This window comes from Halichoerus grypus, chromosome 13, assembly GCF_964656455.1.
Source record: "Halichoerus grypus chromosome 13, mHalGry1.hap1.1, whole genome shotgun sequence".
NCBI lineage: Eukaryota > Metazoa > Chordata > Mammalia > Carnivora > Phocidae > Halichoerus > Halichoerus grypus.
The window spans coordinates 16,904,107-16,928,084 of NC_135724.1; the positions used below are offsets into that span (position 1 = coordinate 16,904,107).

At 47.9% G+C, this 23,978-nt stretch overlaps 1 protein-coding gene across 8 annotated transcripts in view; it reads left to right on the forward strand.

The window, feature by feature from the left end:
• Positions 1–23,978, forward strand: part of ALPK2 (alpha kinase 2) — a 117,704-nt gene that overhangs the window by 64,816 nt on the left and 28,910 nt on the right. For 5 of the 8 annotated variants that reach the window (XR_013443284.1, XR_013443286.1, XR_013443285.1 and 2 more), the window contains exons 5-8: positions 12,650–15,875; positions 18,985–19,132; positions 22,468–22,595; positions 22,711–22,746. Coding sequence is in view for 4 of the 8 variants with exons in the window: in XM_036111957.2 (XP_035967850.2) it covers positions 12,650–15,875; positions 18,985–19,132; positions 22,468–22,595; positions 22,711–22,746 (3,538 nt within the window). In the remaining 4 variants the exon portion in view is untranslated. Of the gene's footprint in view, positions 1–12,649; positions 15,876–18,782; positions 18,834–18,984; positions 19,133–19,163; positions 19,262–22,467; positions 22,596–22,710; positions 22,747–23,978 lie in introns of those variants that run through there. The other 3 variants (XM_078060253.1, XM_036111960.2, XM_078060254.1) reach the window with 3 other exon arrangements.

Sequence of the window (23,978 nt, forward strand, 5' to 3'; positions counted from 1 at the left end):
CTCACGCCCTTTCCCCGTGTACCTTGTGAATGTTGTACTGTGTGTCTGACCTGCTCAAAGTGATGAACAGTTTGAAAAAACACAAGCCCACGGCCTTCATAGTCAGAACCATATACCAATATGGGGTCATTATCAGACCAGTTCCCCAGGGCAAGGGGATCAGATATCTTTCTCCAAACTCGGCATTCGACATCACTGGTGAGATGGAGAAGGTTCTTCAAGCTCCAGCTGTAGCCTTCCCATCCTCTGGGAATGTGCACAACATTCTCTTCTAAGACACTCCCCACGGGCTACAGCAACAATCTTCCTGAAACCTAAATCTGGGAATATCATTCCCTTCGTTTAAAACGACAACACCTTCCCAGCCCCGGCCAAACCTTGGGGGACCCTCTCTCTACAGGACTAAATCTGAATGCTTTGCATGACATGTATGGATCTCCATAGCCAGGCGGTAGGCTCTTGCTGTGGTCTCCCTGCTCTCCTGCCCTTTCCGTGAACCCCATATGCTAGTCATTCCAGATAACCGGGGTCTTCCCTGCCCCAGTGTCTTATTCATGCTCTTTCCTTCATCTGCTCTCCCGATAGCACATTTGCTGACCTCCTTAACCTTCTCTGCTTCCTTACGTGCAAAGTAAATTCCAAGAAGACAGTCTTTGCTGGCTGTTGTCCTTTTCCCAGCAGCTATGATGAGGTCTGGCACACGGAGGACTTTCTGTAAGTTGTTCGCTGAATAAAGGAATGATAGAATTAAGACATGGAAGGCATAGGCAGCGCATAAATGGAGTCTGGATCTTTCCCTGGTATGCTTGTCCTTCCTCTCTCCCTGAAGGAGGATTAATCTCTCCCATACGTTTTATTCCTGCCTCTCTGCTAGCATTCACCTTATAGTACAGCTGTTTGTTTGATCAGCTGGGCTGCTACTTGTGTGAGCTGCGTGGAGACAGACTCTGGGTCTGATTCATCCGTGAGTGCCCAGGACAAACACGGTGTTGAATTAAATCTCATTAAAGAGGCAAGACAAACACGAACAATCATATCCCCCCACCCCCTCCAGTCTGCTGCCTCCACCGCATTTGCCGAGCTGGGGAGGGGGTGGGGGCGGGCTGGTGGTAAAATTGCAGATTCTGTAAGTTCCCCTTTCTGCTGATGCTTGAAAAATTATCTTTCTGAGTCAGCACAGGTATTTTGATACTGCCTTGAGATGTCGGGCCCTTTTTTTTTTTTTTTTTTTTTAAGTGATGGTTTAAAAACAAGTGCTTTCACATTTACCATCAAACTGATGGTGTTGGGTGGGAAAATAACCATCATGAGAACCGCTTACTCCTTCATCGCGTACATGTCTAGCTCAGGGCCTAACTCTGACAACAAACACATTAGCAGCTGGAAGAATGTCCAACTCAGGCCTGGCCTGGTCCCTGTAAGGACATTCTGAAGTGGCTGTCACTGATTATAGGGCCCAGAAGCCGGGCAGCGACAAGAGAGATAAACCCTTGGTTGTACTGAATTCCACCATCCTGACAGACTGCTTACCACAGAAGCAAGCGGAACTTCCAGAAGAGAGCCAGCCTCCCTAGAATGATCCTGCGGCTAGAACATCATTCTAAACCTCAAGTCCACACTCCCCGTCAAGGGACAAAGTGTCACTGCTGAGCCAACTGGAGACTGTGGGGAGGGAAGGCCAATAGGACAGGCCGGGAAAGGAATGGGTTGCTGTAGTGGGTTGAAAATTGTCCTCCCAAATTTATGTCCACCTGGAACCTCAGAATGTGACCTTATTTGGAACTGGGGTTTTTGCAGATGTAATTAGTTAAGAGGAGGTCAAAAGACAGGAAGGATTCTTCCCTAGAGGCTTCAGAGGGAGCATGGCCCTGGGGACACCTTGATTTCAAGCTTCTGGCCTCCAGATCTGAGAGAATAATGCGTGTTGTTCTAAGTCACCCAGTTGGTGGTCATTTGTTTCCAGAGCTCTAGGAAACTGATACGGTCACCAATGGTGGGTCCAGAGATATGTCAGAAAGAAAAAATTCTGTTTTTCCATTTCTGCCTCCAGGACCCCTTCCAAAGTAGCTCAGGGGACTAGGGTCGCCTCAAGGGTGAAGTGAAGAAGGTGGTAAGGGTTGTGCTGAGGAAAGGAAACAGATGGAAAGAAGAAGGTGTCTGTTCTTATTTTTGTTGAGGCAGGACAATAATTTTTAGTTGGATTTTGTTGAGAGAGGAGTTTTCTAAATTCCTTTCTTCTTAGATCAGGGAGCCGTATGTCTGCACACTCAGTGGGACCGCGTGAGGGTCCGGACAAGGGTACGCAGCCCTTGGAAAGTGCCCTCGGAGATGCTGGGACAAAAGGCTGACAGAGTCAGGGCCCAGGGGGCACATCCACCCAGACTTTACATCTTCCGGCATCAGGATTGTGTTGGCACCAGCTAAGGGGAACTGCGAGAACAGATCTTTCCCCTGCTTCCATTGTGGGACACGGGGAGTAGCCACCACCAATGTACCAGTATGGACAAGTGGGACACCATCTCCTACGGGGGCAGGAGCAGAACCAGGCAGAACTAAGGGCCGGAGCGTTCCCTAAAGGAATGTTCAAGTTATTGGATCAGAGGTGGGGCCTAGGCAGAGAGAAAACTGTTACTCCCCACACAGTCCTCAAATTCCTACATGTGATTGAGAGCTCAAGAGGAAGACAAGATTAGTTACAGGAAAAAAAAAAAAATACAGGACTTGTATTTACTCATGCATCAGGGAAGAAATATATGCATTTCAAACCACCATCAGTGCAAATATCAGCTCAGCATATTTTTTGCTCTCCTGGCTCAAATCACTGCATTGAATCCCAGACATTGTCTTTCTTTCTTGGGTCTCCTAGCATCTCCCTAACAACTTCAGCCTCCCGAAACTTCTTTCTGAATCATTCTGTTTCCTCCACATCTACAATGGGAGAGTGGGTTTTGATGGCTCCCTGAATTTCTGGTCTAATCATCATATTCCTCCTTGCTCTCCACCCAGCCTTTGGTTCCGTTCATCTTTACAGGGCAGGTGTTTTCAACTTAACCCTTCAACTGCACATTGCAACTGTTCAACGCTGTGTCCGTGGTCACCTTCTTCACCTCCAGTGCCTGGTGCCCACTGGTGCACATATGCTGATGTCTTCTGGAGACTCTGTTTAGAACCTCAGTTGCTCATGGTAGAAACAAAAGGTGCTTCTCTCTCTCTACTCAAAAAAGAACAGATGGCTCAGTTTAGATCTAAAGAAGACCGAGCCCAACCAAGCAACAAATTATTAGAGATGAAGAAGACTTATATTTTAGTAGAAAATACATATTAACCAAAGCACAGGACCCTCGGGCAACTTTTCAGGTAGCAGATCAACATCTCAACAGAGAACAAGAAGAGAACCATACTCCAAAGAGGCAAAACCTTCCTGCTTGGGTTGGCAAAGAAACATTGGCCCAAGAAAAAATTGGATAGATTTCACTGATTTGGCCTATTTTCTGAGCACCTGCTATGGACCTCACACCAGGCTGAGTAAGACTACCTAAGACATTTTGCTTCTGCTGAACACAGCTGTCTCCGAATCGAATCGGGTAGCTGTGTTGCTTTCTGGGTATCTCTACCCTTCTAGAACTGAACTCTCTGGGGAGACATTTTCTAACCAGAAGCCAAAGCTGGGCACAGAGCTATCCTGCTGCTTACTGTAAGAGACAGAGGACCTTCAAGCCCCCAGGCTTGCATTTTCTCCTCATTTTTGGTAATGACCATCCAAGATAAGTGACCTGCCTGTATTTACGTTTAAATTCAGATTTTCCACGTGCCCATCATGGCTGTGCACTGTGAGGCCACGCTGCAAAGGCAGGGTAGTAATGTTGTAACCATGACAGGTATTTCCTGTTTCTAAAGTTTACAAGAACTTGCTTTGTACAATGTATTATTGTCAGTGCGGTACAGTAATTGCTACTACGTTGGTTTTGATTTTGCTCACAAATTCTAGAAACTGTAAAGAGAGAGATTGATTTGAAAATGCTCTCCTAGAACCTGACTAAGGGTTACTTCTCTCCCCCCCACCCCCACCCCACGTTATCCCATCTGAAATCTACATAGAAGTTTCAGGCTGTGGGAAGTAAACGGTACCACACAACTCACCCCCAGCGCACGACCAATAGCAGGAATTCAGTCCGTGGCCCCCGTGGGCCCCGAGGAGGAGATCGGTGGCCTCAAGGGGGTCTGGTAGCCCCTGCAATGATACACAAAACTGTGTAGGTAAAACAAGATCTGGGGGAAGAAGAAGAAGCCGTAACTTTTCTCAACCCCAGAAAGCATTAGCAGGGTTGGGGGCTGATCGGCCCTGCCCTTCTGCTCTGTGGCTGTGAGGATTTTCATCGGCCTGGACTAGGTCTGTGAGCCTCCAGAACTTGGCAGGTGGGCTTGAGGGGCCCTACGTCGGAGCAGCGCAGCCTACTGGGAACACAGAGTGCTCACTGCACCCAGGAGGGAGGAGCTGCAGCGCGGGAGAAAGGACGAGAATCAGGACATCGGGCCCCACGGTGACCAGCCCACCGTCTCCTCGCTGGTCCTCTCTGGGGTCCGCACAGGCTCCTTCTGGATCAGGTCCGTGCGTATGACGCCAGGCTGTGTCTTCTCCTCTAATAGCTCTCATAGTTCACAGAGAGGATTATTTTTTTTTTTTTAAAGATTTTATTTATTTATTTGAGAGAGAGAGAGAGCACATGAGAGCGGGGAGGGTCAGAGGGAGAAGCAGACTCCCTGCTGAGCAGGGAGCCCGATGCGGGACTCGATCCAGGGACTCCAGGATCATGACCTGAGCCGAAGGCAGTCGCTTAACCAACTGAGCCACCCAGGCGCCCCACAGAGAGGATTAGATCTGGAAGCCTTACGAGTCCAGGGGAAATCCGGTTCCAAGGAGAAGGTGAGGTTTAAGCCTCATTTCAGTGTTTGTGTTGTTTACAAGGCGGCAGGACATAGAACACCAGGGCCGTCCGGGCCAAGAGATGCTGTCCAGCCTCTCACTTTACTATGGAAAAAGCTGCCTCCGAGGGACCCGGTGATTTCTCCAAAGCCACTTTCCATGGCGCAGCAGATCCAGGACCAGAGCCAGGTTTTCTAAGGCTCACTCCTCCATTTCGCACCGATTCCACTTTCCTTTAACCTCCTCATCCAATCCCCATCTCCCCAAGACAGCAAAAAACCGAGAGACTATTCAGAAAAGGAATTGAAGAAAAATCATGGGCCTTCCCAACTCCATTTTCCTTATGTTTGCATATCTCCCCGAGAATTTCCAGATACACATGGGGAAAGACGAAGGCTGCTTTTCTGACTTGTTGTACTTGGCAGTTGAATACTATAGAGGTCTTCTCGTGTGTTGGGATAGCTGGTATATTTGTCCTTAACCTTACACAACCCCAAGTCCCAAAGGTGTACTTTTCTATGGCATTCTACAGACGTTAACTATGTTAACATACGTAAAGCACTTAGCATAGTATCTGCCCCGTGTTAAGGGCCACACAGGGCTTAGTGATTGGTAGTAGTAATAGCACCTGCCTCCCATCATCTGAGAGGCACAAGATACAGGTAGATCTCCTGGCTCACACGCTGATGGTCCTTCGCTCACACCATGTTTCCAGACAAAGATCCACCGAATGTACAAGAGCCCCTCGGCCCTAGGAAAGGACATTTGTTACGGAAACCCAGTCCCCTCCCAATAAAAAGATCCAAGTGGCATTTTACAAACTCTACCACCTTTCCAAGAAGTCAGGACGGGATTGGAATGCCAGCGGGCTGCAGATTTCTGGTCTCCTGGGAGGGAATGGCATGAAGAGAAGCAGGTCAAATGACAGGGGTGTTCAGGATCAGGTTTCAGGGTGAGGATTTTAGACGAGTGTCCTCCACGTTCTTCTGTGTTATTTTACCGTTCAAAGACTTTAAGTGAAGCTCCTTTCTGGGCAACCCGGCAACTCCTAAAAATAAACTCAGGTTCCTGAAATATTCTAGTTTGCCTGTAAGCTTGTTTTGGCTGGGCGCCGGGCTATTTCAGTGTTGCCGCCCCAGGTGGTATGGATTTGATCTATCGAATGACCGAACGACTGAATGACGCTATGCCCGTAGTGAGGGCTCGGCAGATACCGAGGAAAGGTGAGCCGTGGGCGAGGCTGCAGCCGCCCAGGATGGGCGGGAGAGGGGAGGGTCCCGGGGAAGGTTCCTGGAACCACGAGGCGGGGGAAATGGATGATGCGTAGACAACTGGCGAAGAACATGGTGCTATTTATGTCTAGATAAGGAAGAAAGAGCATTCAAAGAACATTTAAAAAGAAACAGGAATTAGAGACAGAAAATTATCCCCACCAGAGTACACATCAGCCTCTGGCAGTGTTCCCAGCTGAAGCAAGGATCTAAGTGGCTCGACCCTCCTGGCTCTGGGTTGTTGTATTTGGCCCTTAGAACCTTGGCCTCTCCTTTGATGACCCATCTTCTCACATTTCCCTGTTCTCCCCCGCTTCCCTTAACTTCAAGTTCACCTTGCCTCAGGCCTTTTTGATCCCTTGGCATTTAGACCAGCCCCTGGAGTCCCCTTTCCAGGAGCCACATCCCTTGCCCTTTGTGACATTAGCTGTCAGACTATTATCTACCCAAAGCCACCCAGATGCCTCCAGAAGGTCTCCAGGGCCAACCTCATGTGCCTTTTCCTTTTCCTTTTCCTTCATCCCCCAGCAGTGTATTTTCCTCTTGTGTCCGTAAGGAGAGCTTTTAGCTGCAGTGAACAGAATACCCAACTACTACTACTACATAAGGATCTTTGCCGCTCACTTCACCAGAAGTCTGGGTAGAAGGTCTCAGTGTTGTTCCAGTGGCCCAAGGATGCCTGCAAGCTCCCAAGTCTTTTCTCTCGTTCTGCTCCACTAGCCACAGCGTGTTGACTTTCATTTTTGTGATGGTTGCCTCTTGACGGGAAGATGATAGCTCGACACCAGGCATCACATCTTCGTGACAGGAAGAAGGATGGGGGTAGGCAAGGTACCTGCCCTATCTGTGCCTTCTATAAGGAAAGCAAAGCCTCCTCAGAAGTCCCTTAGCAGAACGCCCCTTGTGTCTCATTAGCAAGAACTAACCCCTTGGCCCCATCTAGCTCTGCATCTAGCTAATTATGTGGTTTTCCAGATTTTTTGGCTGGAGGTAGCAAGGGAGAAGGGGATTGGGGATGCTGTTGAGTTAGTCAACCACAGTGCCTACCACATCTGCCACACTTTGCTCAGTAAAGGAGATTCCTGAGACTGCAGAGAATGTCCAAGAACTATCTGAGAGTTGATACAAGTAACATAAAGGTACAACATCTGGGGGCATCTGGGTGGCTCAGGTGGTTAAGTGTCCGACTTGATTTCGGCTCAGGTTATGATCTCATGGCTCATGAGATCGAGCCCCACGTCAGGCTCCATGATCAGCGGAGAGTCTGCCCGAGATTCTTTCTCTCCCTCTCCCTCTGCCCCTCCTCACTCTCTGGGAAAAAAAAAAAAAAAAAAAGAGTGCAACGTCTGGTCTTGGCACAGCAGGGATTGTATCTGTGGAGTAGAAGAGAATTAGGTGGTGACCTTATTTCCTCTCCTGGAGCAGTACCCATAGCTAAAATCCATCCATTTGGCCGTTGGCTCAACTCGTCAAGAATTGTTATTTATCTTTTCCGTGTACATCTTGTCTCTTCAGCTGGATTATAAGCTATTTGAGAAGAGGGATCTTATCTCTTCCCAACTTCTATTGTTAGTGACTAAATTAGTCCCATGCACTTTATAGGCACTGAGGACTCGTTCGTGAAGAGGAGTGTAACTCTGAACACCACGGGGTGGACGAAGAGGCGACACACCTTTCCTAAGGGATCCTCCTCAGGAGGCCAAAGGTTTGAAAAGACCAGCGAAGGAAACAATGCGTTTGTAGAATGGGAGGCATGTTGATAGAGAGGGGGTTGGAAAATGCCGTACAAGCAGAGGGTCGGTTTTCAAGGCCAGTACCGCTTTCAAAAACAGGTTTGGAAGTGTTACTAAATTTGGTTCACCGTTTCCTTTCCTTGTATTCATTCATATGTTTATTCATGCAGCAAAGTTAACGGAGCCCCTACTGTGGGCTAAGGTTCTGGAAATTCAGAAATGAGTAACAGAGTCCCTGCTCTTAGAGCTTGTGAGGAAGCTGACAGATAAGCAAGGGGTCACGTTGCATAACAAGGACCATTACAGTCTTCCACCCAAAGTGTCTCAGGAGCCCAGAAGTGCTAGCTTTCAAATTAAGGGGGAGTTCCCAGCCTCTTGGTGGTGTTTGCCTTATCTTCTCTTGTTAGAAAACTCGAGTTGGAAAGGGCTTTATAGCCAGACAGACTTGGCTTTAAATCCTGGTTCTGCCATTCACGGTGGGACCTTGGGGAGATTTCTAGCCCCTGAACATCAGTGACCTCATGTGTCAATTCTCAGTTGACTGCCCCTCGGCTCCTCATGCACCCTTCCCAGGATGCTTACTGAGCACAGAATTTCATTAACCATTTCTCTGTTCAAGTAAGCCCGGTGTGAAGCCTTCTCAGCAGAGGGTGCTGGAAGGACACTGCAGGAGAAGGACGACCCTTGGCATTTTCAGCATGGGGTGTGTGTGTGGGTGTGTGTTCACCCCTCAGAGCCGGCAGCAGCCAAGGGGCTCAGAACATGGCCCATCCTGCAACCTTGTAGCCTTGGCCTGGGGATGATCTTGCAGCCCTCTCTACTCGGGAACCAGAGCTCTGTGTGGCCCCCTCTCTATACCAACATCCGGCCTCCCGTGGCCCCAAATACACAGGGCTGTCATTCCCTGTCCCTACTCCCGCCACATGTCGCCCACCCACTGTGAAGGCCCTAGCCTCTGCCCCCACGTCGTGCCCCTGCGCTGGGTGCTGACCTCCTCTCCCCGCCTGCGTGTGGAAGGGTGGTCTGTTGCTCACCCAGCAGTTCCAGACCAACTCTGGCCTGGCTAACCCAGCGAACTTCTCTGCCATCTGGCGGCCTGTTTACACCTTCTCCAGCTAGGTCTGAGCACCTTGCAAGCTGACCTGCCTTGGTGCTCTCCCTCCCCTTAGAGCGCGGTGGGGTCTCCCAGTTACTCTTCTATGCAACTAACAATTGTTGACATTCAATTTCCCTTACTTGTACTGTGTGGTTGCTGTCTCCTGATTGGACCCAGGCTATTCACCTCATCCGTGACGAAGAGATGATAGTATCAGTCTTTCAGATTTACTTGACCAATCAAATGAGAAAGCCCGTGTAAAGCCCAGGGCTCACCTCTCTGCTCATCAACGTGGCTCAGTTTTCTTTTGGTCCTAGCCACTATTTTCTTTTCACAGAGAGCAAGGGAAGCTAATGTCAGCATGCCAGGGGTTGGACAGGATGGTGCCGACAAATGTGTGGTTAGCCCTGGAGGAGGAGACGGAGGGTCAGAGAGGCCAGAGAGGTTACCTGGGGTCATATTATATACAATACTGTACTGAGCTGAACTCAGGTGCCCCGTCCTCGGAGTCCACACTTCACACACCGCACTGGGCTTCCTCCTGGAGCCCCAGACCCTCCCCTTCTTTCACCTGAATGAGAACAATCTTCTGACCAACAGAGCCTCCTGAGTCTCAGCACACACTCCATAATGAGACTAGCCGAGCAGCAGGAGAATCATTTGCTAGGGTTCTTTCACAATGACTTCACTGAGCGATCTCCTCCTAAAAGAAAGGTCTGACTCATTTGAAAGGTGTGAGTCTGTGGTTTCCCTCTCTCTCTCTAAGTCAGTGTCTGAATGAGACCCAAGGAGCCAGCCCTTGGAACCAAGTCTCAGCCTTGACAAGTATGCACTAGGCTGTTAAAGGCTCCACTTTGAGAAAAGCCCATTGTTTCAAATCAAATTGATGGAGTTTCACATCAGCAGCGGACCGTTTGTGTGGTTTGTTGCTTGGACATAATTTCCAAAAGGCCAGCAGTCTTTGTTCTGCTCACTGATGCTTCCCCAGTGCTTAGAGTAGAACTTGGTACATAGTAGATGCTCAGTAAACATTTGTCTGGTGGATGGATTTACACAGTCAAGGATTTGCCATACTTCTTTACACATGTGAGGCTTCACTAGGCTGTTTTAAAGTGGGATTTTATTTTCAGAGCAAGAGAGGGGAGGAGAGAGTATATGTTAACAGGAACATGACTGTTTTGGAAATCAAGGCATGCTACCGTGGCTATGCCGATATATCCCAATGACCAAAGTCCCCCTGATCAGAACTCATTTGTCCTGTGACGCACCCTCTCCAGAGACTAGTGTCTGCTAGGTATCAGCCTATAACTCTGTCGTTTGGTGATCAGCAATAATGGGTGGGTAGCATCCCAGTAAGTAACATAGTGGCTTTTTAACGGGAGCCCTTTGGGAAAAAATGGTCCAGTGCCTGGCAGAGAGTTCTGTACGAGGCAGCTACTTCATAAATGTCTGTTGGCACTGATGATAATGCAATGATGACAGGACCTTAAAATAAAGGACTGACATAGGCAGTGGAAATTCAGGCCAGGGAAGAAGGCTCAGGAGAGGGTCCTGGTGTTTTTAACTGGACAGTCTTCCCTCATTTCTCAAATCACGACCAGGAAACTACCCACACTTTCTATGCTTGATATTTCAGTATATTTTGTACTACAGCTCGTTACGAAAAAACTGAACCAAAAAAGCGAATGAAAAGAGCATTCTCTATATGTGTTACAGAGGTTCAGGTATAGAGGTGAGACCATATACATCTTAAACTTCTTGACACTAAGAAAAAAAGAAACAAACCCTTGTTTCTTATTTCCCAGAAGTGATCTTCCTTGTTTTCCCTTTTCCATTTTAATGTGATGGGGGCTATAGAAAGAAAGTAAATACATTTTTCTTTTTAAGAAACCCTGGGATGCAAGCCAGTAGTGCCCCAGCTTCTGGTTAAAAGTCTTTTTTTAAAATAGAGTTTTCCCAAAGTCGGGAGCAGATGGAAGTCCAAAGCCCTTCAGATTTAGAGGTTTAATGGGTGACATTGGCTTGAGCTGCCTGAACGTGCATGGTTCATTCATTTACTCTTTCCTTCAACAAGCGCTTATGGTGCACCTGCTAGGTGCTAATTGCTCTTACAGGCTTGAAGACAACACAGAAAGGGAGCTCCTTCCCGATGGGCAGGTTGCCTGTGCTGTGTCCGCGTCACCGGGGACACTCCCTGGTACCCTGGAGGCCGTCAATAAACATTTGTTGAATTGACAATGGTCCCAGCCCTCCTGGAGTGTATAGCGCAGGAAATTATCCTAAATTTCTTCTTGTTCATTTAGCGCTTGTATGCCAATAAGATCAGAATTAAATGAACATCAGGGTGCGTTTAAGGAGGAGATAAGAGGGGACTTGGTGGTGGCGGCAGGCAGCCTTGGGGGAGTGTGGAGGGCGGTGAGGCTATGCCCTTCTTTCCCCACTGGTAGTATGTAAACGGGTTGACTGCAGGGCAAGAAGACCCAAGATCTCCCCTGTGATTTATGGGAAGGATCCTCAGGACTTGGAGCCACACCGTACCCAGGATCATTCCAGGTTGGCTTTGTCATATATTGGGAGACTCTGTCTCCTCCCCTCTATAAGCCCATTTATCAGTTTCTGCACATTCGAAGAGGGCTGTTCCAAAGTGGGACTCCTGGGAGCAAAGATAGAGGTACTTGCCAAAATTTAGCAGCAATTCCCTTTTTGTTGGCTGGGCATGATTTTGATGTGTGTTGAAATAATTGATGAGCTAAAAGTTTTAAGAGACAAGAATGTAGTCCAAGATCTTGTTGCTTCCTTAAGCAATAGCCAACGTCACAAAACAGTCAGGGTTTACTCCTCACAAAGTGAGCTAGCTAGCTTCCTTCCATCCTTTCCTTCCTTCCTTCCTTCCTTCCTTCCTTCCTTCCTTCCTTCCTTCCTTCCTTCTTCCATTCCTTCCTTCCTCCACCCCTTTCTCTCTCTCTCTCTCTCTTCCCCTGAATCTTTGACTTCTCGTGGACATGGTCTGCTTGCCACAGGGCATCTGTTATAAAGGGGAAGAGGCATTCTAGGATTTTATAACCTTCCTGGGAGATAATTGGCAGCATTGGTGACCAGACATAAACCTGTTACTTCATTAGAGGCAGATTCAAAGGACAGGCCTTTCTCTGTTCTTTAGTAACATTATTAACCAGCAAGCTGCCGTATCCTGGGGACAAAGGTCGTTCATTACTACTTTACAAGCACCGTATATTTCACGTGAAATAAATCTTTCTGGAGAGATGCACACAGGCTCTGGTGACTTCACTTGATCAGAATAGTTTATATTCAATTTATTTCTGTCTTTTTTTCCTGAGAGAGAGACAAGAAAGCATTAAATGATGACGGTCAGAAGGCTTTTTGCTTATAATGGGGAATTTGACCAAGGGTTCCCTGGAACATAGTTGCTTAAATGTGCATTTCTCCAGGAAGTCTCTAATAGCTAGAGAGGGTTTGGGGACCAGTGTTTAGATTTCAATCATTCCTGCTACTCCTCTTGTCCATTATGACAGTCATCGAGGATTAACATTCTTGGGCTCGCAGGAATGCTCAATTGGGGGCTCTCCTAGGAACAAGTCTATTAATATCACTTTCATCTTCCTAGGTGCAAATTCAGGAAACAGTCAGGGGGAGAGACTTTCTCAGCCAGTTGCCAGCGTTCTCAGATCCTGCTGGGGAGCAGTCTGCATTTGCTGGGACCACAACAAATTCCTTCCCCAATGTAGGAGGGATCGACGAGGAAGACACATCATTGGCCCAACACCTGGAGCTGGGAAGCTGTACTCGATGCCCACAGCATGGAGAAAAGCAGTACAGAAAAGACCACTCACTTGGAGGTTCCTGGGTAGACCTAGGATATGAGCTGAGCATCCCAGATACCAATAATGAAAATACATCCCCCTGGGAGCTGTCAGTGCTTCTCCCCCAGGAGGGCAGTGCTGACCCCTGGGAGCCCAAGGCTCTCTCTGTTGCTTCCCCTGACCCCACAAATACCAGCTCCACCCTGGAAACCTTATACGATGGGCCAAGGGGCAGGGAAGCAGCGAGCGTGTTGGAGCGTCTTGAAGCACGTGACCAAGGAACCTGTGAAACGACGGATTCTCCTGTTGGAGCCTCAGCTGATAAATATTTGCCTCAGGAAATTTGCTCCATGGACTTAGAGCTGGCGGAGAGTCAAAGCAAAGTATCTGATTCCTGTTCTCATGATAACGAGATGCCAGGCATTCTTTCTCAAACACGAGGCTCTGAGCTTCCACAGTCTCCGTGCGAGAGCAGCAAGGAAAGAAACTCTGCCATGCCCCCTCTTTTCATCAGTACTTTTACCTGGAACATTTCACAAAAAGCCAGGGAAGGTGGCACAGGGGAAAATTTAGCAGAGATGGAGAATGTCACCTCCACAGTGGTCTCCTTAGCACAGACTGGCCGGGAGAGGCCAAGCGCCAGCAACTCGGGAGGCTTTGAGGAAAGACAGCGTCTGTGTTCTGAGAACACGTCGTCAGTGCAGTTTCCAGAAGGCAGTGACGAGTGTCCCAGGACTAGTGCCCCAGACACTGCAGACGCGCCAGCCAGAAATGGTTCGGTTGTAATGTTTCCTCAGGAGAAGCCGATGACTTTAACTGCTAATCTTGAGTGTCTTCAGGTGACCAGGGAGAGTGGGGACACATCGACGGTTACCATGGCCACCGAAGTCCACCCAGCCAAATACCTCCCCGTTTCAGTTGCTGAGGACAGTCATGCACATGGTCCCAAGGAGAGTTCTCCTCAGGCACCGGATGAAAATATTTGCCAGCTTCCTTCCAGGGCACAGTTGGGTCATATTTTAAATGATTCCACAACCACATCTTTAGAAGAGCCCTTTTGCGAGGCTCCCAGTGGACCAGGGGTCCACGTCCATGTACCTCAGCTCCCAGAGGTAGAGGGTTTCTGCTGCAGTTCCCCTCTTCAGACTGATAACCATTCTGGAAATAAGAGCCTGACAGTGGACAGAGCAGACAGTAGGAGCCGTGAAGAGAATTTCCAAGACAAGGAAAGTGAAACAACACAGAGGATCCAGCAGGAGAGCTTACCCCAACAGAGTTCTCCTCCTGAAGATGATTTCCGAGAAAGTCGGCCCACGACACCTGTTGCCCAAGGGGGAATAGACCCAGTGTCCTTGGACCGCTTATCAGCAAACTCCAGGGAGGAGAGAGGACAGAGCTCAGGCCTGGGGACTAGCGTGTGCAAGGTGGCTGAAGCCCCTGTGGAAGATAGGGGTCAGGCTCCAAGCCACATCCCACCTCTCTCTAATATCCCCCTGGAAGAGTCGGGAGGGAGCGGGCCAGGACTCTGGAAAGCAGACAGCAAGCTGAAGGTTATAACTCTGGAAGCTTCCATTCCAGAAGTCTGGCCACCAACACAACCGACAGGTTCCGAGTACGAGGAGTTGGAAGCTGGTCCCATAATTCCTGACAGGGTCTGGGCTGCATCGGACGTTCTCAAGGCTCACAGCCCTCAGGCTGAGTCTGGCTCAGTCCTTGCTAATAACAGAGAAACCCATGAAAATGGAAAACCAGCCAGCCGTGCATATTGGAGCAGTCTTTCTTCCGAGTATTTGAGCCAACCCAGACTCCTAGAGTCATCTGTGGATCCTTTAGACGAAAAGGAATTATATGTCACAGATTTGCTATCAGAGACTTGCAAAACTGGAAAGAGGGAAAATATTAACAGTGTGAGCCAAAACCGAGAGAAAAACCAAATCCAGGCGGATCACACTGCCTTCTTTAAACGGTTTCTGACCAGCCCTAAAATTGTAGAGTCCTCTGTGGATCCCACGGATGAAGTAGGTGTGATGGTGTGCGCCTGGGCTGAGACAGCAGGGCCTTCGGCATCCACGCCGGCTGTCATCAGAGAGGAGAGGAAACGGAATGATGGGCCCATGGGCCAGAGACCAGAAGTCCAGCCTGCCTTCTTGCAAGTCCCGAGTCCTGACGAAGGTGAGGGAACACTTCCACGTGGACGTGGAATCAGCCAAATACAAGAGGGCATCATGAGAAGCTCAGGGGAGGCTGAACGAAGTAAAAACAACAAAGCAGAATCTGTTTTCCCCACTTTACCTCTTTCTGATGGCCCTGCAGTGGTGACTCATGCATCTGTTGGAGCTGATATTCACAACTCCTCGGGTCAAATTCATGACGTCCCTGAGAAGGGTTTAGTGGAGCCCAGAAACCACCGATACGCATTTTCTGACTCAAAGGAGAGAGGAGCCGTTGAGAGTGAGTGTGGGAAACATTCACCCTCTCCCAGTGGGCTCACTCGGTTACCTTTTATTTCATGTCCCGAAGGAAACATCACAAACTTTTCAAAAAGCCACAAAATCCAGGCACCTACAATGGAGGAGCCCCACACTGGGGAAACCAAACCCGCCGGTGCATCGGGCTCCCCAGCCGTGACCTTGGCATCCATTGCAGGTGAATGTGTATCAGCGAAAGCTCCTAAGACACTGAAGTCCCCATGTCAACAGGGCTCCAATCTGGGCTATGGGGGAAAACCAAGGGAGGAGAAGCTCGGGCACACAGCCGCCCTGACCCTCAGCTTCCCAAAGTCCCCTCCAGCAGCGAGTGGCTCCGGGGAGGTCAAGAAGCAAGAAACCTCAGGGAGTGGACATTTAGCTGAGGGGGTGAAGAAGAAAATTCTGTCCAGGGTGGCCACCCTGAGGCTGCGATTGGAAGAGAAGGAGAATGTCAGAAAGAGTTCAACCTTTCTCAAGAGGATTCCTGAACTTGAAACATCGGCATCAGGTGCAGAGGAGAAACAAGACGCAAAAAAGCCGCCTTGCAAAAGGGAAGGGAAAGGTGAGGCTCTGTCGCTCTCTGTCGTTGTTAACGTTGGGGTTTGCGAACCAGATGTCCAGTGTCTGCGTGCAGATTGCCAGGCTCTAGCTCCAGAGTTTCTGATTCAAGTTTCGGGCTGCAGAAAGTGGTTTCTAACAGGTCCCCAAGTGCTCTCGAGAGAGAACCACTGTAAGAGGCTGCCTGGAGGTAGGTTTAATCGAGGGAGCGTGATTAAAATGACTTTCTGTTTAATTATCCTTTAAAAAATATTTTAAAAGATAAACAGAAGCATTCATCAGTGTAGCTAATTAGTATAATTAAATAGACCACACACGAAGCAGGATTTACAGAAATAAACATTTAGGTACAATTTGGGAGTCTCCCCTTTAATTGGTGATTTTCATTAAAAACGGCTTAATTGAATCCTGGGTTTTCTTCCAAATGGGAGCATAAAATTTCTTTCCAACTCACACTCCTCTTTGTCTGAGTCTAAGTGCCCTGGGGGCTCCGTTCCAGGTTTCAGACCACTTGAGGCTCAGGGCCCTGTAAGTGCAGTCACCTCTGCTTTGCTGGGGGCGTCACCTCAACCCCAAACTCCATCCCTGAACCGGATTTTAGCCTCTTTTATTTCAGAGCTCTTCTTTCCCTTCCCATGGGCGGGACGAGTCAGAAGAGAAGACACCACAGCCAGGTGATGCCATCTGCGCATGCAGGAGCCCGACGCTGGGGGCCCCCTTAACCCGAAGTGGGGGCTTTGTTCCTCCTGCCCAAGTTTTCAGACTTCCACACTGATGCTCGTTATTCCCGTGCACAGCACATGGCCCTCAGCCCCTGCTGCAGACAGGATTCAATACAAAACTCCCTCCGAAAGTTTGGGGGCATCCAACCAGGATTCTGGGATATATGTTTTAAAACATTTAAAGTTGGGGCACCTGGGTGGCTCAGTCTGTTAAGTGTCTGCCCTCAGCTCAGGTCATGATCCTGGGTCCTGGGATCCAGTCCCAAGTTGGTCTCCCTGCTCAGCGGGGAGTCTGCCCCTCCCTCTCTTCCTCTCCCTCAGTTTGTGGCTCTTCTCTCTCTCTCAAATAAATAAAATCTAAAAAAAAAAAAAAAAAAAAAAACCAAGAACCCACATATTTAAAGAGGATGAAGCAGTATTTTAAAAGATCTCTAAAGTGGTTTCAGCCCAAAGGGAAATGTCTATTCGGAATCCTTATCGGTGGTTATTCAAGTTACCGTAGAACAAGGACCATGCAGGTAAGCACAGGCTGGTGGAGTTTGCACTGGGTGTCTGGTGTCTGGGTCTGGGTGTGAGCACAGCGTTCTGCCGGGGCGGGGTGGGGGGTCGCTCTCGCACCAGAGACCCCTCGGGGCATGAATTAGTATGTGTGTGTGTGGGGTGACTCAGATGACTCAAAGAAATAAAACTGAGTACCCTTTCTTGGGGACATTCAAAGCTTTCTATTCTAGCCTTTCCCCTCAACATTTGGCCAGAATACACACAGAAGAAAAACCTGGCCACACTCCCAGGGCTTCTTTGTAGCTCCTTCCTCTCCATTCCTCCCTTTCTCCCACACAAGTAGGGGACCTTTCTGAAGCCCTGAGGCTTCTTGTCCAAGCCAGCTTTCTAGCTTTCCAAGACCCTCATTTCATTCTGCTGCCCACTGTATACCCTCCCCTCTGTGCCCCCCAACTTTCTGTGTTCAGAACTTAGAATGGGCGGTGGACAGGGTTGGCAGCCTTAGGAACATGTGGGTATCCACAAATCATCATGAAGACTGCCACCGCATAGTGTTGGAAGGGCCCTTGAGGAATTAGGTCCCAGATGAGGAGCCAGTCTGGGTCCAAACTCTGGACCAGGAGTTTGAGACCATGGGCCTCAGTACCTAGCACAGCTAGTCCCGTAGGGCCATTTGCACTGAAACGGGTGTTGCCAACAATAAGCACTCGGTATGTTTTCTTTCTCTCCCATCATATTGTTAGGATCTTCAGCTACTTCCCAGTTGAGGAACTTGTTCCCTGGGCAGCCCATTATCACTTCCTGGGAAGAAAATAAGCTTTTAAATATGCATTCTCCTGCCCAAGTGTCTGTCGGCATCCAGGAGGGATGAGAGGCACCTTTAGCCCATTCGCGACTTCACAGTAGGGGGACTTGAGGGCAAGGGGCAAACAAAGCGTCAGCATTGAGGACTTCTGGCTTGGCCGTGGATTACGTCATGCTTTGGGTTACCACAGCTGCAGAGTTAGGGGACTTGGTCTGTAGAAGACTGGCACCACATTTCCACATTTGGCAGTAACCTTAACTGCCAGATCATTCTGCCCACCTGGCTGGGTCAGCCGTCCTTGTCCCGTTCTAATGTCCGTGCTGCCACCCAGTGGCTGCCCTGAGTAATGACACATTTCCCTGGCCTGCAGCGCGCTCATCCCTGATTGAGAAAGGCGATATTCAAAGAGCGCAGGCTAACCCCCTGGGGAATGGTTTCCTGCTTGCTCCCATTCCATTCAAGAAGACACTTCTCTTTTGCTCACGAAATTGATAGCAGACATCACTGCAATCCTTTAGGATATCTTCAGCAAAGACAACTGATCAAGGGGAAAGATGGATGAATGTTATTCATAACTTACTCTTGAGTCGCCTTTTGTGTCTGGGGGCTTCACCACAATTACTTGGATAATCTGGATTTTATTCTGCTCCCTAATCCCCAGCTCTGATTTTGACCTGGACTATCTGGTGATCATTTAAAAGCATTCTATTTGGCCCAGGTTTATAGACTAGGTATCCACAGTCCCCTACCCTCTTCTTTAAAAAAAAAAAAAAAGTCTCTCACATTCTATTTCACTTTATGCATTATAGATCTCAGGGAGTTTTAAGTAACGAAAAATGAGATTTTTCTATTATATTGGTTTGTTCATTTTCTGTCTGTTTAGGCATGCCGCATCTCCCCGCAGACACTTGGTTTCCTCATCCATGAATTGAGGGTAATAATTATTATCCCTATTCTTGGGATTATTGTCAGAATGAAATGTGATACAAGAATGAAATGTGATACAAGATGCAACGTCTTTTCCCCACCGTGAAGCTCTTTGCAACTGTTGTAAGGACACTGACCTGCAAATATCTCGTTTCCAGCTCCGATATTACTGAAAAAGATCCAAGCCGAGATGTACCCTGACCACTCCGGGAATATAAGATTAAGCTGCCAGTTTGCAGAAATTCATGAAGATTCTACAATCTGGTGGACAAAAGATTCAAAGTCAATAGCCCAAGTGCAGAGAAGGTGCGATATTTGCCCGGTCACTTTTCACAGCTGTTGCTTGTTTCACAACGTAGTTCTAAAAGAAATTAGTTATAGGAAGTAAAAAGGAAAACCGAAGCCGAAACCCCACACCCAAAGTATCCAAGACGAGTAAGTAACTGAAGACAGATGTCTAGACAGGGAAGGGCGTGGAAGGTTCTTAGCCGGGCTCTGCCACCCCTGAGTTTTGTGGCCTCAGGAAGTCAGGAAACCTTTCATGATGTTTCTAGAATCAGGGGAACGGGCCAGATCATCTTCTAGTCTGAGGTTCTGTGGTCCCAAGAGTACAGAGCTCTCTTCTGTATGTCTGTGAATTTGGCTGTGTTTTCTGTTTCATAAATTCCCATGAGCCTGACAAATTTCACCGCTAAGAAGGTGAATCCAGAGGAAGAAAAAAAGAAAAACTACCTCTATACCATGAGGTCATAGAAAGTAGCAGCTTGGAGGGTGATAAGCAGCCATTTCTGAGATGGAAAAAGCTATTTATTTCTGGGGCCCTAGGATGGAAAGGCGAGGAAGAGGGGAGAGAGAGGAGAGTGAGAATCATTGCCTAGAATTCCCGTTGGAGTGAACCTGACGAACGGCTTCCTAAAGCTCCTTGCTGGCAATACACGCTCGTTCACGTGAACTGTGGACCTTGAGCTTCATCTGACACACCTGAGGGGCGTGGCTCCTTAAACAGATCACCTGGCTCAGTGGGAACCACCCTAACTCAAACAGTCCTCAGGTGCTTCTTTCTGCCAAAGGAGGTCCCATGCAGGTGTTCCTACCCCCTTCATCTTGTCACAAATAGCCTGCAAAAGGAAGAAAAATCTGAGAGCTTTCTGTCTAATTAAATCAAATATGTCTGCGTGGAACATGTGTCTGGAAATTATGTCCCAAATGCAACTATGGCAGATTTGAGCTATAGTTTTTTTTCCATGACATCACTCCAGAAAATCGAACTGGATTGTGATGGATGGAATAATGCCTTGCTGCCTAAAACGTTGCCATTATCCTGCCTGTCTTATGTATGGCTTAAGAAGAATTATAATGGAGAACAAATGGCTTCATTTTCAAATCAAGGCCGCTCCCTAGAGCTTTATAGAAAAGAAGCACTCATGATTCATTTAAAAAACTTTCTGTAGCTGTGAGCCAAGGATAATTAACCAGTGGGGCTTTTCGCAGTCTTGCTCTGAGCTCACAATTGGCACCCGAATCTTTTGGGTCCCTTTTCCATTTGAGACGTCTTTAGAAAACCTGACCTCCTTCTGAAGAGCATATGACAGTGGCAGACTTGCCATGTACTAGTGACACTAGGCCTTTATGTTCTTAGTGACGTTGGCTTCATTTCGTCTTGGTCACACTGGCTTAGGTGCACCCATTTGCCTTTTCTGTGGTGACCCGAGAATACTTGGGAGTCCTACCCCCTCTGTATATCGAGAAATCATTTATATTATTTCAAGTGGCTTTTTAAATGTTATCAAATTCTCTCTCACCCTTAATTCCAGTTGAGTGTTTCCTTTACGTGTCCCTCCAAGAAGCATCTCACTGCCTTGTCAAAACATAATTTTCAAGAAGCTGAAATCTCTCAAACAAGTAGAGTGTAGCCATGTAGCAGAGATCTTTTTCAACTCATTAAATAATGAAGAACCAGGAAGATGGTAAAGCTGTTCAAAGGAGCATTTGAGGAACAGCGATTTATATAGTCAGTCAGGCAGATGAAATGCAATAGATGATACTTTTGCAAACAGATACAAAACTGGTTAATATTTGACAGGTAATAAACACTGGGGGTTACCTTTTCTCCTAGACAGAACCTATAAGTTGGAAGTTTAAAATGTCTCAGGGGTTCTATTTAAATAGCAAAGTCACGCACAGGAGCGTTCTCCCATAATTAAATTCTCCTTGGGTGAACCCGTTAAACTGTGACCTATGAAGGGCAGGAAGGGGCCTCCAGGGTTCTCTGTCAAGTGTCAGAGCATCAGGGAATCTCTGGGTCAGAAGCCACAGAGAAAGACACTGCCCCAGCCCTTCTGTGACTCAGTTTCCCAGCCCAACAGGAAATCTTCTCCCCATAACTGGGCCTGTCCACTTTCAACCACGCATTCAGGATGTGTTCAGAGGCCCTGTCGGTGGATGATGTATTATCATTTCGTGGACTTTTTTTTTTTAAGCCTTTGGTACATGAAACATGTGTAAATCAGAGTCTCGATGTCCACCGAAAAACCAACCGATCATGAATACTTTGTGGAATGAGCAACTGAGACAGAGTCATGATAAGTGGAATTTATGGTTGAACTGTGAAATGACCTAAAACTGAAAAGGACAAACCTGGTGAATGTTTAACAACATTCAAAACAAAGCTGCAACAATATTTAATGTAACTTTTTGGCTACAACTAAATTTTTAGTCTCAGACTTTGGAATAAAGATTGGAGCATTAGCCATAATTCCCATTATCCCAGATTCGAGGGCAGTGATCACAAATCACTTGAGGAGGCACCATAACGAGATCAAGGTGAGGACTCCAGACTCAGGCTTTCTCGGTTCAAGTTCCGGCCCAACCCTTATCAGCTGTGTGATCTGAGGTCACGTGCTTGATCTCTGTATGCCTCAGTTCCCTCATCTGTGAAATGGGAATAGTAATATACTACTTCTCTCATTAGATTGATCTGTGAGCGACATGAAATAGACGTTTAAGTCATTACTACAAGGCCTGGTGCATACCAAGTGCTCCATATGCATTAGCTATCATCATCACCACCACCACCACTGGTTTTTCTGTTCATAGCACGGTGCCTAGAACTTAATAAGGTTGAATGGGTGGGAGGGCGGATGGATGGATGGTATTCAGTAGAGGAGTACCCTATTTAAAAGAATACCCTCAGCCACACATCCTTATTTATAGCAGAGACCTCCTTTCTCTTGTCCCTTATTGTGTCTGTGTTTAGATTTGGGTTTGGAATTTTCAGGTTTCCTTCAAGCACGGGTCATCTGCATTAGTAACATAATTGAGGTGAATTCTGAGCAGAAAGGTTAATGACAGTCCCCAGAATTCACACTTCTGGTTCTTTGCCAGCGGCAGCCAAACCTCCCAAATGTTTCTGTATTAATGTTGCATGTTGGAGCGAGGATGCTAAACCAAAATCGCACTGATCGTCCCCCACAGACAAATGAATTATTTAAACAGCTTATCGAGATCTTGTTCTTTTAGCCAGCCCGCTGGCCCAAAAAACAGGAGGGCAGGGAAGCATGTGTTTCTTTCTCCTTAAGTGTATTAGAAACATCCAACCTCAGAGCGATGAAGCGTTCAAATATTCATGTCCCCTATTGCAGTGCAGGCAACAGCTCTGCTGTGTCCTTGGCCATCATGCAAGCTGGTCAGAAGGACCAAGGCATCTACTATTGCTGCATCAAGAACAGCTATGGAAAAGTGACCACTGAGTTTAACCTCACGGCTGAAGGTAAGCCTCGGCTGTCAGTTTCAGGCGAAAACCACGAGCTCTGCTCCCCCCACCCCAACCCCAGTTCAGAATGCCCGTGTGTACTGAAGGCACTCTCTTCTTTGTCTTCCTCTAGTTCTGAAACAACTCGCGAGTCACCAGGATATGAAAGGTAAGCCAATCCGAGTTGGATGTCCGAGGACGGGGGCACTCCATAAAAGCATGAACTAGCTCCTGGAATCAATGGTAGAAGCAGTATTCCCATCGACTCTTCTAACCAAGTAGGAGAGAGTGCCCGAATGACCGAGACATGAATGACAATTCATGAGCTAGTTCAAGCTAGTCGCATGGCTTACGGTAAGTGCGGGAGGTGACAAGTATCCAGAAGGGTTGTGTTTATGCAAGATCAGACTGCAGCCGCAGTGCTCGCGGACACGCTGGCAGGGCTTTGGGGTGAGACTTCTTCCTTTAAGCCTCAGGCTCGCATCCAGCCCCTCTGCAGGGGGGTTTCAGTCTCTGGCAATGACTGAGCAGCCTGTTTTGTGTCTTCGGTTTACTTTGCGGTTTGACTAACTGGGCCGATTCCAAAGACAGCCAGGCGTTGAGCAGACTAACTCCATTCGTTTGCATCTTAATGAAAATGAAAGGTGTGTTTGGGTGCTTTCCTTTGGCGTTTTGGCCCTGGTATGGCAGCAGCCTAACAAGGCTCCTGAACAGTCACCTGCCGCTGGGCCACCCACTGAGGACGGTTTGGTGGAGTCCTGCTTGGCCTGTGTTTCCTCTTAGGGAAAAGTACCTGTCCCCACACATGCCCATCCCCACCCAGTGGTGTGCTGGGAAATGTTTAACGACCTGCCAGGATGGGAGGCTGATTCATCGAGTTTACTCATTTCTGTGGTGTAAATAGTCTCACCACGGCCGATTTTAAACTGCCAATGTGACATCGGGAAAACATGGAACCAGGAAGAGATGCCCATCTGTGCACGCCCGCCTCACCCACGTGACCACAGCTTTTAGCACCTCATAGCACCTTGGTCACTTTTAGAAGAGGTGCGAGTAAAACTGATAACTTAGTTGAGTTAGCCTCATAAAGAGATTCACTTCGTGTGCTGATTTTTAGACGAACAAAAGACCTGAAGACGGTGAAGTCTTTGTGAAGACAAGACAGGAAATGCAGTTATGATGGAGAACACCTAGTTCATTAAAGGCAAAGAGCTGGGATCTTGACTTAGAAATGGTCTAGCAAATACGTATCATGATATTTATCCAAAACAACAAACGCAGGCTCTTTGCAAACCTTTTCAAATGCTATGTGCCTGTCTTTAGCACGGAGTGTACTTGTATAATTTTAGATCCTTTTTCCATGTCTGCCCCCCCATCTCCCCAAAAGTCTAAATATGCAAA